The sequence below is a fragment of the Prunus dulcis genome, chromosome 6 (genome assembly GCF_902201215.1).
Source record: "Prunus dulcis chromosome 6, ALMONDv2, whole genome shotgun sequence".
In the NCBI taxonomy this organism is placed as follows: domain Eukaryota; kingdom Viridiplantae; phylum Streptophyta; class Magnoliopsida; order Rosales; family Rosaceae; genus Prunus; species Prunus dulcis.
This window is the reverse complement of record NC_047655.1, coordinates 3,145,784-3,162,584: the sequence shown is the minus strand read 5'-3', so window position 1 is coordinate 3,162,584 and position 16,801 is coordinate 3,145,784. Positions and strand designations below refer to the sequence as shown.

At 36.9% G+C, this 16,801-nt stretch overlaps 1 protein-coding gene and 1 pseudogene across 1 annotated transcript; both read right to left on the bottom strand.

The window, feature by feature from the left end:
- Positions 1-1,363: 1,363 nt before the first annotated feature.
- LOC117629970 (expansin-A4-like) lies at positions 1,364-3,196 on the bottom strand. Its single transcript, XM_034362658.1, has 3 exons — positions 2,809-3,196; positions 2,343-2,655; positions 1,364-1,910 (listed from the first exon to the last, which is right to left on the bottom strand). The coding sequence occupies exons 1-3, from the start codon at positions 2,954-2,956 to the stop codon at positions 1,607-1,609; spliced, it is 765 nt and encodes a 254-aa protein (XP_034218549.1). The 5' UTR covers positions 2,957-3,196; the 3' UTR covers positions 1,364-1,606.
- Positions 3,197-6,638: 3,442 nt separating this feature from the next.
- Positions 6,639-15,612, bottom strand: LOC117632637 (annotated as a pseudogene).
- Between the last annotated feature and the right edge of the window lie 1,189 nt (positions 15,613-16,801).

Sequence of the window (16,801 nt, the reverse complement as noted above, 5' to 3'; positions counted from 1 at the left end):
ATATCATATTTAACTTTATTGATGATTTTGTAGTGATAAAGAAATTCTCGAATATTTTTATTAAATAAGGCGGTTATATTGTCTAATTCAGGCATGGACTTGGGATTCAAAAATAATAGAACTAATTTTTTGGCAAATTTTTCTAATCGAAACATTTTTATTGAAATTTTGACAAAATCTGCTCTATTTTTATGACATTTTCCAAACGGTATATGACAAGCATACCAACAACTAGATTATAGATACTAACAACTTAACAATAACACAACTTCTATTAAAACAAAGAACTTACTAGATAGTATTACCCATTGATCTCTAGATTACACATCAATTTTTAAAAAAACCTCTTATATTTAAATCCCTGCATTAAAATTTAGAAACAATCACAAGAAAAACAAGAGTACAATAAGAAGAGAGAAGAGAAAAGAAGAGAGTTGAGCTGGAGAGTCACGAGCATGCAAAGAGGGAGGAGGAGAGAATCTTCTTTTTTGGTTTTTATCTTTTGTCTTGGGTAATAAAACTGGACTGAGTCAGAAGTACTGGGCTCCCCTAGGGTAGGCTACTTAGGTATAAGAAAATATTCTAACATTTGGGTCCATGCCTGGAGAAGCCCAACTCCCCAGTTGCTTGCTTTCCCAGTCTCTATGGAGGCATTTTAACAAGACTAATTACATTTTTGGTCCCCGTAAATTGACTCATTTTTCATTTTGGTCCTTGTCATTTTTGTTTTGGAAATATTAATTGTTGAGATTCAACCTAAATACTTTTGTGATGTTCCCCCATTTACATAGATGGATGCTATATAGATTCTATCTTTGTAAGAAATGCTTTTGTAAAGAATAGGATCAATGTGCAAGTTTTTTCCCTTTTGTCTACTATCCTTGGCAGCAATTAGTTGCCACATAGCTTAATAGACTAGCCTTTGATACAGCACATACCCATGTGCCCCATGTTCTGCTGCTGAAAAAGATACAACAACTTTCTAACTCTAAAAAGGCAACCTCCTGAATCTAATTAAAAAAAAAAAAAGTTACATCTTACTACCAAAAGCCAAAGAACTTGATGGAAGTGATTGTGTGGATAGGGTTGGTGCTTTCTTATATCATTTTGGACTCTGCAAGAAAGCTATAAAAATTAGGACTAAATTGGGTCATTTGGATAGAGGAATCATTTTTACGATTGGTTCAAATTCAATGGATTCTGCAAGAGCTTTAAATTCTATTGCATATGTAGATTAGGCCAGTTGGTCAAGGCAGTGTGCTATTCGTCATTTTGCACTCGAGTTCAATTCCCCTTCTCGTACATTAGAATAGTTTAGAATATCATTTTATCAAAAAAAATAAAAAATGCAGCAAATAGTGCACATCTTATAAAGCTCTTTGATTTTATAAATATATATTATTAATGTTACAACTTAGAAATGGGTTGTAACCTAAAGTTCATTTCTCGTCCAGAAAATCTCAAATGTGAAAGGCCCAGCGGGTGCTTTTAGCTCACCTCAGCAAACCTTCACTTCACAACTACTCTTGGCTTTTACACTCGGTAAAAAAGAAAAAGGACAGCAGATAGATATACAAACTTTTACTAATAATCTAGTGGAATAACTCTAAAATTGACCCCCTGAGAAAGTCCGACCAAACTGCCAATTACCAGGGGCCACGTTGTAGCTTGTGACAGTTCTTCCGTCACTGGTGGTCACTTGGAAGGAGAGGCTCTGGCCATTGAGGTAAGTGTTGCTCTGCCAGTTTTGCCCCCAGTTTCTTGACATGGGTTGCCACCCTGTTCTGGACCCCTTGATTGAAACTGAATGGACGTCTCCTGCACCACCAACGTTGGTGATCAAAACCAGGTTGAAGTAGGAGTGGCCATTGATGGTGAATCTTATTCCTCCTTTCTTCATACAGGGCACTCTGCGCAACACCAACAGAAAAACACCTCCCATTAGTTTTTATAACACATAATTATAACCAGCTAATGTTCTCTTATCAGATATATGATATGTTGTGTCATTACTAACTCAGAACTGTTTATTATCATTCAAATTATTAGTCCGACAACATAACATGAATGCCGAACATAAAACTCTTTGACAAAACAATATTTTCGGATTATAAACTATGACAATTGTAATTTCACTATGCTTATTTACCCCATTTTATATAATCTAGAAAACTAGTGATAAGCAATGTTGTTACTAACTCTGAACCGTTCATTATCATTGAGATTCTCGGTTTGACAATATTCACGGATTATAACCTATGGCAATTGTAATTTCACCATGGTTATTTACCCCATTCTGTATGACCTAGAAAACTATAAGCAAAGAAATGTTTCGTTTTTACCTTCTGAAGGTAACAGGCACAATCCCAGCGCGGTATTGGGCAATTTGCAAGAAAGCAGGCTCAGCCAAATCAAAGTGCTGGAGAGGAGGATTGCACCAGCCGCCATTGTCGTTGGACTGAGCAAAGTTAGGTGGGCAAAAGTTTGTAGCAGTAACAATGATGCTTCCAGGACGACACCATCTAGGGTCATTGTTGCATCTCATTTCATAACAAGAGCCACAGCTCAAGCCATTGTTAAACAAGGCTGTGCTTAAAGCTGCAGTGTTGGTTCCATACCCCTGGCTGTACAAGTTGCCATACCCACATGCTCCCCCTGCAAAAAACCCAAATCAAATATCAAACCCAACTCTTAATTTAAAAAAAACTCTTTTTTTAATTTCCGGGAAATGTTTATTTGCACTTCCAGTTTGTCATTCTGCGTATAGCAACTGCCAATTTTTTTTACTGTGGTAAAATTTAGACTTACCCATTGTTCCCGAGGCATCACCGCCACCATAAAAAGTGGCATGAGCGCCTTCCCAGCCACCATAATCAGCAAAAGCACCATGAAGATGAAGATTGAAGAGAACAAGAGAGAGGGCTAGAGGAGCTAAAGACAATGCCTGAGGTGACATTTTTTGTTATGATTTTTCAATATGAGAAAGGAAGAGAGAGGAGGAGCTTTGGTTTTTATGCAGGGGAGGTGTTTGTTTTGGTTTGTGCTTTAGAGTGCACGAGGGGGCCTCTATTTATAAGGAAACTTGAGATTACTTATGATTGAGTTTTGCACACATTTCATTGAATAGAAAGGCCACAGAAGCAAGTGATTGAGAAAATCAAGTGCACATGCGCTGGTTCTGGTTGGGGTTACCAACCGCTACGCCAGTGGGCCAAACTTCTCCACATGCAATTTCCCAGCCATCAACTTCATACAATTTTTATTTTGAATTTTATATTCAGATTTTCTTTGTTCACACTGATTGGTGCCAATTAGTTGTTATTCACACTCGCAGTTTGTCATTCTGCACTCATAACATATGTCTGATCTCTGTTTTTAGGTGCTTAATTAAATTCAAGTACAGGGCATAATCTTTAGTTTGGGGCCCAAGAAAGTTGAAAATGCCCTTCTATTTGTTGAATCAATGGTATCCTTGCACATGGCTGAAAATTTTGTTAATGAAAGCATTGAATTCTAAGCATTAGGGTTTTTTTTTTTTTTTTTTGGGTGTAAAACTAAAACACCCTTTGTGTGTTTGCAAACAGAATTTTCCAAATCCCTGCACAATGTCATCTGCTTATAAGCAACTTGGCTCATGGTAGGAAGTGGCAACCAACCCATCATTTCATTTGCGTGTGTCAATTTGGGTAGTGCATGTGTTATGTTTAATCACTGCCCCGCACATATCTCTGTATGCCTTGAATATAGTAATATATCATTAACCAATTAAGGCAATAAAAGTCTTCCTTCCAAGTTGGCTTTGCCTCCATTTTGTTTCTCTTTTGTTGACTGAATGACATCTTAAAACTCTTGATTTAATAATTTTCGAGTTTGATTTTTTCATTGTAAAAATATAAACGAGCGAGAAATTGCACATGAAAGAGCGCGTGATGACTTCCTCTAGCTCTTACGATCTTTAACTCCAAAAAGGGTTCATGTAGGGTAAGATCCATTGTACAATGTTTATGTATTATTTACAATCAGCCCCGATCTCTTGGACCATAGAGGTCCAAGAGACTGTGGTCACCCATCGTTGGATGTAACATTCAACAGTTCAAAAAAGTTTCTTAAAAGGAGTGCAAGAGTGAGTGAACCGTTGAGTTTACATCTAACGATAAGTAACCACAAATCTTTTAGATCCCTGTAGTCCAAGAGATCAGAATTGTATTTACAATATACATTTGTATGTATGTGTATAATGGTATAAATTTCTCAACCAAAAAAGGTATAAATTAATAATGATTCTGGGTGTGTTACGTGGGCATGGGGGACATCAGAAATTATGTCTCCATTTTGTTGGGCGTTTGGTCACATGGGTGACCGACTTACATTGAATAGCACAGAGGGCTCGTGCCTAAATTTTGGACCGCGAAATTAAGGCATGTAGCTGGGAACTTGAGGTTAAACTTAAAGGGGTTTAACTCCAAAACGATGACGTACTCGACACAAATTTCAGTCATGAGCATGCGTTTTCTGTAACAAATATTTGGATAATGCTATTATCAATAAATTTGTATTATTTATTTATGAGTTCACATCTTGAGAGTCGGTAACGCTCATGATATAATTATCAGTTCGATTACATCGAAATACCACACTTGTTAGGTCATTATAAGTCATTCAGTGCATATTTAACACATAATCGTACATATTATTTGACAGACAAGCATCGTATTTTCATGTGTTCATAGAATGTAGCATTGAAAAATCTCACTTCTCGTCATTTTGTTTTCAACTTTTTATCTTCAATATCAATGTCAGACTAAGAATGGATGTTTTTACAGTTCGTATATTTCTTTGTCTGGTGTATGGAAAACAAGTCACTAACATACAAAATCCAATTACAGGTGACATGACAATCTTATCACTCTCTTTTTTTTTTTGGTCGGACGCTATCTTATTACTGTATTTGATGTCAGTTGAGACATGGTTTTATTTGCTAATTCGGTGTTAACGAGCTTAATTGTGCATGAACCCAAATTAACAACATATACAAGTCGAATTAAACATCAATAAAGTAATGCATCTTGTCTTATATGCATGCATAAATTATTAACAATTTTTTGAATCTTTTATAACAAAGCGAAGAGAAATATCATTAAATCAATAACTATAACTACGTGATTTAATTGTGTCGGTCACGACAAATAAATCTTTGCTTTTTTCTTATTAACTGGGTTGCTAATCACTTTAATTCCAGAGGTAAAATATGTATGAAATATATAATTCAGCAATTAGCAAATGTAATACGAACAGTCTTGTACAAATATTCTCATTGTTTTTGCTCTTGTCCGGATCTGTTTTCTGCAGGCTTTTCCACTGTCGTTGGTTCATCTGGACTTGCACGATAAAGCTACTATTTCTGTTGGCCAGATTATTTGTTTATTTACGACAAATTTCTGAAAGGTTTGAGATATATCATATATAGATATGTATATATATTTTTATATATACATGTCGGTCCTGCCATCTTAGGAGCACATGCAGAGTTCCATCTTTGCGGCCTTCACTGTTCATGCATCACTTTCATCAATCTTGAAAGTATTCATAAAGTAATTAACAGTCTTTATTATATTTTTAAAATAAAAAATTGTAATTCTTTTTTGTTTGGGGTTACTAAAAATATTGTAATTCATGCAACAGTTACAACAACAATAATATTTTTGTAATCTCCGAGAAATGAACTTGAGGAAGCATCTTAAACCACCGTTTTTGTCCCATGTCAAAACCCTGTTCCCTTGGCTTTCGATATTGCAAGTCTTGTCTTGTCCACCACACCTGAAAGAGAATATTTGAGTTGGGATTAAATTTTCTAGCAATCTGTAATGCAGATTGCATATATTTTTGCAGGATTGTCTTAGGGATCTTGATTCTCAAGGCTTTAAGTGCATATTTTTCATCTATGCCATCAAATCATGAGATGGAAAAACTTGTTTTGGAGTTATGTTTGCCACAAAACATTCCAGTTACAAGATGATACGTGATCTACGTGATAATGCGGAATGACAGAACATTCTAATTACAAGATGACACACGGTTCAAATTTGTGGTTAAATCTATTAGATTTATACTGTCTTCAACACAACACGTGGCTGGGCCTCATTAGCCTAGTAACACCCCCACATAAGGAATCTAGCAGCAGAAATTTGAAGAATTTGAGCCATACAAAACACATTTTTCATTATTTCCTTTTTGTCACTTTTGTCATTTTCAAATATAATTTCTTAAGCAAATGTTGGGTTGTGACCAGAGCTCCAAGAGGTCCATGTCCATGACACTGGATAAACCAAATATCGACAAGGGGCCACGAGGATTGAATTATCTATTATGGTTAGGAGTCTTTGAAAGTGGCCTTCACAAGGACTTGTCTTTTGAGTTTCTTGGTAAGAGGATATATAGGCTTCCATGTCAGATTTTGGTAGGGCAAAATAAGAAAATCTGGACCCTCCATGATGCATCGCAATCATGTTACCTAAAACCCTACCATGTGCATTTCAAACCAAAACTTTAGAAAATTTTGACCAAATATACCCTCTTAACTTTATTTTGCTTCATCCCATTTCTTGATATTGACCCTCATGCTGGGATGCTTTGACAGAGAATTAAAATTTTCACTTTATTACCAATTTATGAATCTTATTCAAATGAATGAATGAATGAATGCACCTGCTCCAAACTGAGGCTTCATTGTTTCTAATGGTTTAGTTTTTGACAAAGATAATCAAAGCTGGTCTATATTTTCAAAAGAGGCTGGGGTAGAACGTAGATGACATCTTGAAGGTTGCAGGGTCTTCGATGACTTTCATCGACTCCAATCGCGCTTCAGCCTCTTTCGGGTCAGTGTTGCAACCCCAAACCCGAGTCGCAAGTCTACGACACTTGGGCAATGATTGTTGTAGATATGTTCTGTACCAGTTGATAACATCCTCCTTGTGAATGGTTTTGAGCTCTTCTGCTTCCTCTGCAGCAAAGTCAAACATATACCTGAAGGCCAGCAATTGTTAGAGTTGGAAGAATGAGCTTCCACTCACAAGGATTAGAAATCGCAAAGAAGCAATTTATGATCTTTCTAAATGCAGTCTTTGGAATTACAAGGACGACGTCACCTTTTTCCAACAATCTCACACCAAAATCTATCGGTTTCACAAGTGAGGGATAGATCTTTCTCCAATAGGCCAGCCATTAGCCCACTTCTATAATTTTCAAACAAATCATCATCAATCCCTTCCTGCAAATGCCAACAGTTTCTCAATAACTAACTCTGACACCAGAATGCAGAAACAACAATGATGTAACTTAAATCATGAACTAGCGGCATCTAGAAGCTGACTGCTTACCAACAATTCTTCCAGACCATTTATAAAGTTGTCAATTCTCTCTTGTAAGTAGACTGGGCTGTACTCAGACGACTGAACATAGAAAATAAAGCCAAAAACACGGTATGTTATCCGTGGGCCACACTCAACAATATATCCAAGCTGCTCCTTCGTCCTATTTCAATAAATAGACAGCCGTCACAATTATATGAATGTATATACATATATTTTGAATGTATCATCTTGACCCAAATAATAGTTAGAAAGTTTAAGTAAGCATCAAACCGAATCACCTTAGCTGATTGAAAAGTGGTTCCCATATAATTGCAATCAAAAGATCTATCACTCCGTTCATTGTGGTCAACACGTCCTGCTTAATTTGAAAATGCAGCTGCAAGATGAAACCAAAACCATGGGAAGAATATCAACATACATAAGATGAACAAAGTACATCTTTATACATGAAAAACCAAACAAAATTAGCCCATTTTGAGTTACCTCAGTTACAGAGTTTGTTTCCGACTTGTTCTTCACACTGGCATCTCTGACCAGGTTAGCACCAGGAGGAAGACAAAGAACACGTTCTCTATGCCACAATTCGGTAGGAAGTGGTTGTACGGAAAATTCATTTTGAATATATTTGAAAGGCTAATTGCTTCTTCTTCTAACATATTGCCATGGCAAAGGCCCTCAATGAATACCTGTCCATATTGAGGAGAAGGTAAGCTGTAAGCAAATGCCTGAATCAAACTAATTCCAAAAGCAATATAGAAAATATTGTTAAAGAACATTGCAAGATTAATTATTTGATTGACACTTGGAAGCCACCTCTCCGACTCTTTCACAATATCATACCACTCTCCACTTATCAAATTACATGTGAAGGAGGAAGAATAGGAGGTCAAGAAGCCTGAACGGCATGATTTTCTAATGGCTGGAGGATGATGTTGAGTTTGATGAATGTGACCGAAGTAAACTATAACAAATATTCATCATAACATATATGTGTCCAGTGTGTACCTGGGACCAAAGCTCCGGAATAAATGAATTCAAATCAGAAATAGACAATTCGTCTAAAACATGCAACTTGTCATCTGGATCATAGAAAGTCTGCAACAGAACTTGCAGTCTCAAGTATGATGTGTGCACCAGAGGATTCATATTCGTGTTCTTTATCCTTCGCTTCATATTTTCTTTAATAACCTGTTAAAGTGTACTTAGGGGTGGACAAGCTGGAACTAGGAAGGCATAGAGTGGAGTGACATACCTTCAAGCGATCATCGGTTGGCAAAATTTTTTTTGACTGTGGCCAAGATTTTTGATAAGAGAGCTGGAAGCTTATCGTTGAAACCACTGACCTTGATCTCCAGTTTTTCACCAACCGGACCTACATAAGCTTCCAGATTGGCAAGCAGTGCCTGCATCCACAGACCAAAGGTTCCGCTCATGTATGCATTCCAAAAACATCTTTGCTATGAAGAACTAGGTTGCTAAGTCACTGAGAGAAAAATGATCTACATGGATGAATACAGCATCAATTGAATAGGTCACTCTTAAAAGAAAGGCCTTGGTCAAATGGCTCTTTAGTGCTCAAAACTGAGCTAAGCAAGACAAGGGGCGCTTCTAGCATGACTTATAATCTTACAACTGAATTACTAAATATCGAGAAGATTAAAATGAGGGAAGTTTGTTAAGAAATTTAAAACTTTTGAACAGAAAGACCGCCCGCTCTTAAGAAGATTTGGATAAGAAAACACAATGTAGTTTCTGATTCACATAATGAGAAGTTAATAGAAGATATTTTGTTTGGACCATTACGTACATCCAATTGCTAGGCTGTACTATTGTAAGCCACTATAAAATCCAAGTCCTTCTCCTGAACAAACTTGGACGCAGACTGCAGAGAGATTCAGAACTGAACTAAATGCAAGTGTGTTCCCCTAAAACGTATTTAAGTACAAAAGAGCCATCCAAACTGAACCACAAACTAATTAGTTATGAAGGACATGACATGCACCTGATATATAATCTCATTCAGCTCATCTCTAAGAAGGCGACCATATAGTTCCATCAAAATAGAATTCCTCAGATTAGCACATCCACCCTTCAGACTGAGGCGGAAGTATGTATTTACCCGCGGAAGCTTAAAAGTAGTATCAAGCTTGTACCAGAGCTTCATTAATGGTTCATCAATTATACATCTTGGGGAAGATATATTTGCAGGATCATGACACGAGTTATCGGAACGGATGGAAAAATCAAAAGGAATGAACTCGTTTTTAGAAGGGAGGTGCAATGAGACATCAATTTCTAGAGGATCCTTCCACAAATCCATCAAAGAAGGAGATATATCCTCCTCAGTATATTTTGACCCAAACCAAGGCTCGCACTGGAAATCTGAAACAGTTAAACCCCTAATGGGAATATAAGGGATGTTACCAGAAAACCTACTAGAGACACTTCCTATAATATTCCCTAAATAATAAGATGCAGTTAGATGGACAACAAGCATCCTTCCTCCCTTTTTTTCTTTTTTTCTTTTTCTTTTTTCTTCTTCTTTTTTGGGCATAAAAGGGCATAAAAGATTTACCTTCTGACTTAATTGAGGACTTTGATACCAAATCAACCCTCATGTTATCTGGTGTGAAGAAACCAAGAACATGTTTTATCAATTCCTCATCCCAACTCTCGTATGCATAGCCACCATAAATTATATATTTTGCTGGATAAAATAGTAAACTTCTTGCAACATAGAAAATTTTACAATAGTAAACAAGAGATGAATATGGTGATATCCTTTGGCCAAAAAAGAAATAGACATTCTAAAAAAGAAAACTTATGGAGCACGGATACTTTAAGTCAGGAAAAACATGACCAAGGAAAGATGTGCACTTTCGCTAACAAAAGAAAACCTGCAAGTCCTGAAGCATAAGAATCCTGGGCCAGTTCCTCTGAGAATTTAAATTCCATATTTCCAATATCCTGGAGTTCCCTAAATATCCATTCTTGTGGAGACACTTGATGCAGTAACTTAATGTATTGATACACAATGCCAATTACGTCAAACATCTACAAGATAAGACCATGTATAGAAAATGTGAAGTAATAAAGATAAAAGCAAACTTTGCTCCAAAGTTACTGATGCTTTCCAGTTTATACATGTGGAAAATATAAAGGTAAGAATCTATGAAATCGTCAAGTTCTCCCAAACTCTCTAGGAAAGGAAATCCAAAACTAAGGTAGGTTCCCAAGATGATAGAAAAATTCATCAGTGGGACAATCAAAGTTATCTTATACCAAAATATTCTCTAGGAGGATAAAATAGAGATGACACCTTTTCCAATCCAGAATCAGTGAGGCGTATGGTCATGTTGAAGATATAAGCCACAGAAGTTTGGTAAATACATCCACCGCCACCACCAGCAGCCAAATATGTTGCCCACCCTCTAGCTTTGAGGTAAAAATGCAAACTTCCCCGGCCCTCTGAAAAACACATAACTTAATTAGTGCTCAAAATTAAGGTAAGTTTCTCACTGTGTAGCTGGAAAACAATCTAGATAACTAAACCCGGTGTGAAATGTAATATTGTTTATGCAATGTGCATGACATACAAAAGCAACAAAATATGATGCATGAAAAGTAAGAACAGAGACCATTCCAGAGGAAAAAATAATCATTTAGAATGTAAGTGACAGAAGAACTGAAGCATTCAAGCTCCCTTCTTAAAATAAAACAAAACCAAATTGTAAAATCAAAGTCTCCAGAGACCTCTACTTTAAGGAGTTATAACTGCTGCTTTTGCCTGTACTAACGATGCTTTGTGGTCTGCAGAGGAATAATAATTAACATAAATTAGCTAGTAATGAATCATTACCGTGTCCAAGGAGATGAGCTAAATAATCTTCTGGTTTCTTCAAATATTCTTGATGAAGACATGGAAGTGTCCATGTCAAGTAGAGCATATGAAAATCTCTAACAGGCTCTAGCCTGTAAAGTTTTCCAGCTTTCCAGATAGGGCCTTCTGCCTTGAACTGCAGCTTTTCTTGGGGACCTTTTTTGACATTACTAAACAACTCCACAACCCAATCCTCAAGTATATCAAGAGATTCTGCAGGAACAATTACAGCTATTACAATTAACATAGATTTGATAAATCAGCAGAATGAAAGATTCTTCTTGGTTTGTTGATTGTATGCATAAATGATTAAACATGAATGTATTTTTTTATTTGATACAGCAATCAAAACTACAAGATATCAACAATGGCACCACCAGACCACTTAATAGTTGATAGCAACAGTAATTCCTTCTCCATTGCCACTAGTCATTCGCACCAATAAATATTGCCAGAATATCACCATCACCGATAGAACATCACAAATGACAAAATTCAAATGTGTAATTGTGTACACCAATATCAACCTCTACCAATTCAAATAATCCGATATAATCATCCATAAAACAGAAACCCTGAAGGCCAAGTAGATTAGTAAATCCTTCTAAAACCTGCAATTGGATAGAAATCAAGTCAAACTGGAACTACTTCATTACTTCCATTCCAGCACGCTACGTGGTACAAGACATATCCAATAATATTTATCAACATTCAACCCCTCAAAAACAAGGCTTAAACAAAAAAGAAAGCAAAACCCAATAGAGAGCAAAACTGAAATGAAAGGAAAGAATAAAATTTCACCTCCACCAATGACAACTAGCTTCATCAGTCCACCATGGTAATAATCTCTGTACAATTTTAGTATTCGTTCGCGCAAGTTGATCCCATTTTCCATTGCATCAACCAAGCTCTTCTTATTTCCTTTCATGCATGCATAAAACCAAATGTAGTTTCATACGAATAGAATCTTTTTTGTAACTGAGAGAGAGAGAGAGAGAGAGAGAGAGAGAGAGAAGGGAAAAAAATACAACAATGGATTCAAGTTTTACCCCAAAAGAACTTATTAAATGGGTGACCAGGTGCGGCTGTATGGCAGTGAAATTGTTCAAGGCGGCAAGACTCATTCTGCAAAACCTGGTTAAATTCTGCATTCCAAAATTATTTTTTTCAACAATAAAGAATACCGTTCAGTAATAAGAACTTGTAAGCAAAACTGGGAAAACTTTTTAAAGGAAAAACAGAAACTAATAAACTTGGTTAAGACTTGCAAGCACCTGAATCTACAGCCTGTACCTCTCACTCCATGGCTTCAATTTTCACTAGGGGGGAAACAAAGAACTGAGAAAATCTGATAAGATAAAGAGCCGAAATGAATACAAATACAGAAATTTCATACAAAGGGAAACATACATGCTATTAGCTAAATATATTGCTCTAGGAATATATGGAGCACAGAGCATTTTACCATGTATTCTAATTTCAAGCGATTTATATACCTTTGATCATAACTCAATGAAAAGTTTATGGCAAGCCAGATATTGAGGAACACAAAAGAAACACTTTGTTGGATCTTAAGGATCAAAAGGGGAAACCTCATTTCCATTCCAAGATACGGTTAGTGCACCAATAAGTAATATCCTTATCAAGTAGTCAGCACGTATATATAAGAAAAAATATAAATGCAAAGTAACTTAATTTTTTAATCTGCAGTATAGTCATATCACATTTGTTTCGGAACATAAGTAGGACGATCATAGATATTTTTCAACTACAAATGCCGAGGCAATACAAAATTCAAAGCCAATGCAGGAAGAACCAATAAAACTACAGCCTTCCTTTATTGACCATAAAAATATATTCAATACCAAGGACTTCAGTTATTGATATTCAAAACATGTGGAGCTCAGACTTTACCTTCTCAACGCACCCTTAAGAAAGTCCTGTTTCACTTCAAAATGGTAGCAGGTATGCTCTGCTTCTGTGTATGCATTTGATGACCCTCCATGCTTGGACAAGTAACTATCATACTAGCAAAGAAAAGAGTAAAAACCAAGTGGCTACACACACAGCATACCAAGGAAAACAAATTAATACTAGATATCATTTGACTATTAACCAATGAGCCGAAAACAAGATAACAGCTACCAGACACAATTACAAAGATAAAAGGTTGACATTTGATTTATCCAAAAGGGTTTCTGTTCCCATCAGGTATAGATCGAAGAAAAATGTAAATTAAAATCATTCACCAGTGACACTACCGTACAGTGTACACTGAGTTGTTCCACACAGCACGACACATTTGCAAGCAGGTTGGCAGCAAAAGAACAAGCAAGTCCTCCCGGACATATATACATAGAAGACATGAGATGCAATGTAGTAAACGATGGGGATGCCATGTATAAGTCATCAGATGCCATGTAGTAATCTCTAGAGACGAAAAGTTCATTCGGGTTAAGTATTTCCATGTACGTACTCTCAGTAAACCTCATTTCTGATAAATGATGTCAAGGATCAATTGCATCTCCTAACGACTTACACATCAAACCCAAGTTAACTGGCACCAAAAAAAGAGGAAAAATGAAGAAGCTTGATGACAAACAGACCTCATTTTCATCCGGAAACTCTGTACTCCCCATGAAAAGCATGTGTTCTGCAAAACTTTCAATTTGTTAGTAGTGTCTGCACATCAACATTCAGTACATCCTTTGATGAAGAATGTGTGCAGACATAACACACACCAAGAAAATGCGCAAGTCCCTGTGCCTCGATCGGGTCAGAGAAGCTGCCTATTCCTATGGACATTGCTGCAGCTGCCTACAAAGATGATCAAGCATCTTTAGTTATCCAATTAAATCAAATTCTTGTAACTGAGCTGAGTAGACATGACTCTGATCATTAAGTAGATTGAAGATCAATGTCATTCTCAGTACGTATGCTTGGAAATAGAATGACCACAAACAACGCAAAAAGTTTATAAAAAGACAAGCAGCGTACATGAGAAGCTCCACTTGGAAATTGGAATCATGAGCCTATGAAACATTGTATGAAAGTAGAAACTATTTAATTGTAAGAAAAAGAATGATGCTGGAATCTTAAAGCAGTGATCTTGAAGTTCCTCTAATTGGGAATTAGTGATGCAAACACAAAGTAATATTATTTTCCTACTCAAAAGCAATTTTCATAAAATAAATGCATATTTTATCAAGTTTCTCCAACTGGGTTTTCAATAAATAAATAAATAAATAAACTTCAATGCGAATGATGAGCATTGCAGAATTTCAATGTAAATCATAGACCAACCTTCTTGGTTTGGGAAGCATCTCCCTTTCCCTTTCTCTTGGTCTGGGAAGCACCTCCCTTTCCCTTTCTCTTCCTTCTCAGTTCACCGTCTCCACCTTCCGGTTGTTCATCATCTTCATCTCCTACACCGTTCTCTTCAACCTCTCCTTCCCTGTGTTCCTCTGCCTCTCCATCCTCGCCGCCCTCATCTTCCTCTAATTCTTCTTCAGCTTGTTCAGGTGGCCCTTCTGGGTAAATTTCAGGATCGTGAACGAGCAATGCCGTGAGGCCATTCTCGAGCTCAATTAGTCTGTATGATCGTATATCATTCGGAGGAGTTATTACGATATTGTCCGACGAGAAAGTGCAACGGCCCATCAGGCTAATTCAATGCAATGTAACTCGAAGATAAAATTTGAGTTGGTTTTTTTTCAGGACGTTGAATATTGCATCCAGAAAAAGCACTTTCATGCGGATTGGAATATTTTTTTCACAACGTCGATTCTCCAAGCTTTGGTGTGAGTGGTGCACATTTGCCGGTCATCTTCTCAAACATACTATCTTTAGGTCCTATTTCAACCCAGCAAAGTTTGAAGTTTCCATTTTACCCGTTCAGACAAAAACTAGAGGGAAATAGCCTCTGCTTTTAAAATTGGCAGCGCTTTCCAAAACCACCGCTAGCTTCAGCTCTTGCGAGCGGCCATCTCTCTCTTGCCCTTTTCGTTTCTCTCTCAGTCCCATCAGAACGGTGTGCCGAAGAGAGAGAAAGAGAATTCCCGGGGCGGGAAGGTGCGGGCATCAGAGGAGCCGCCGGCATGGAAAGCTCTGGCGGGGTTGTGATGTGGAGTCTTTGCTCTTGGTTTTTGTATTAAGGAGCAAAATGGGAATTTCATTTCCTTTTTGTTTCGAGTCCTTTCCATTTCAGTTATAATTCTTGAGCTTCTAATGTTAGTAGGGATGGCAACCAGCTGATTCGGAGTCGGTACGTGTTTCCGTTCCCGGTGCCTGCCCCTATTTCCGGTAAGCATTTTTGAAGAATTCCTTTCCCGTCCTGGTCGGTGGCTATCCAAAAACCCGCCCCAAATCCCCAATTCGTACATATCTGTACGGAGTCCCCTTCAGTTATAATATATTGCAACGGTATAGCCAAGCGGCTATACTAATTAAAATATTATAATATTTTACAAGTGAATAGCCGGGCGGCTGTACTATTATAATATTAGAATATATTGCCAGAGTATAGCCGCGCGGCTATACTAATTATAATATTAGAATATATTGCCAGCGTATAGCCGGGCGGCTGTACTATTATAATATTAGAATATATTGCCAGCGTATAGCCGGGCGGCCGTACTATTATAATATTAGAATATATTGCCAGAGTATAGCCGCGCGGCTGTACTATTATAATATTAGAACGGATGCAATGAGACATCAATTTCAATTCCTCATCCCAAATCTCGTACGCAAAGCTGCCATAATTTATATATTCTGCTGGATAAAGTAGTAAATTTTCTGCAATAGAAAATTTCACAATAGTAAACACAAGATGAATATGGAGATAACCTTTTGGCCAATATATATATATATATATATATATAGATATTCTAAAAAAGAAAACTTATGGAGCAGGGATACTTTAGGTCAGGCAAAACATGAGCAAGGAAAGATGTGCAGTTTCAATAACAAAAGATAACCGGAAAGTCGTGAAGCATAAACATTCTGGTGCTCTTCCTCTGTGAATTTAAATTCCATGTTTCCAATATCCTGGAGTTCCCTAAATATCCATTCTTGTGGAGACACTTGACGCAGTAACTTAATGTATTGATAGACAATCCCAATTATGTCGAACATCTGCAAGATAAGCATTGCATATAGAAAATGAAATGTAATGAAGGTACTTTGCTTTGCTCCAAAGTTAGTAACTATGCCAGTAGAAAATATTAAGGTGAGAATCTATGAAATCATCAAGTTCTCCCAAACTCTCTAGGAAAGGAAATCCAAAAGTAAGGTAGGTTCATAAAAACTCATCAATGGGATAATAAAATTTATCTTATATCAAAAGATTCTCTAAGAGGATAAAATACAGATGACACCTTTTCCAATCCAGAATCAGTGAGGCGTATGGACACCTCGAAGACATAAGCCACAGAAGTTCGGTAAATACATCCACTGCCAACACCAGCAGCAGCCAAATATGTTGCCCACCCTCTAGCTTTGAAGTAAAAATGCAAGCTTCCCCAGCCCTCTAGAAAACCAATTACTTAGT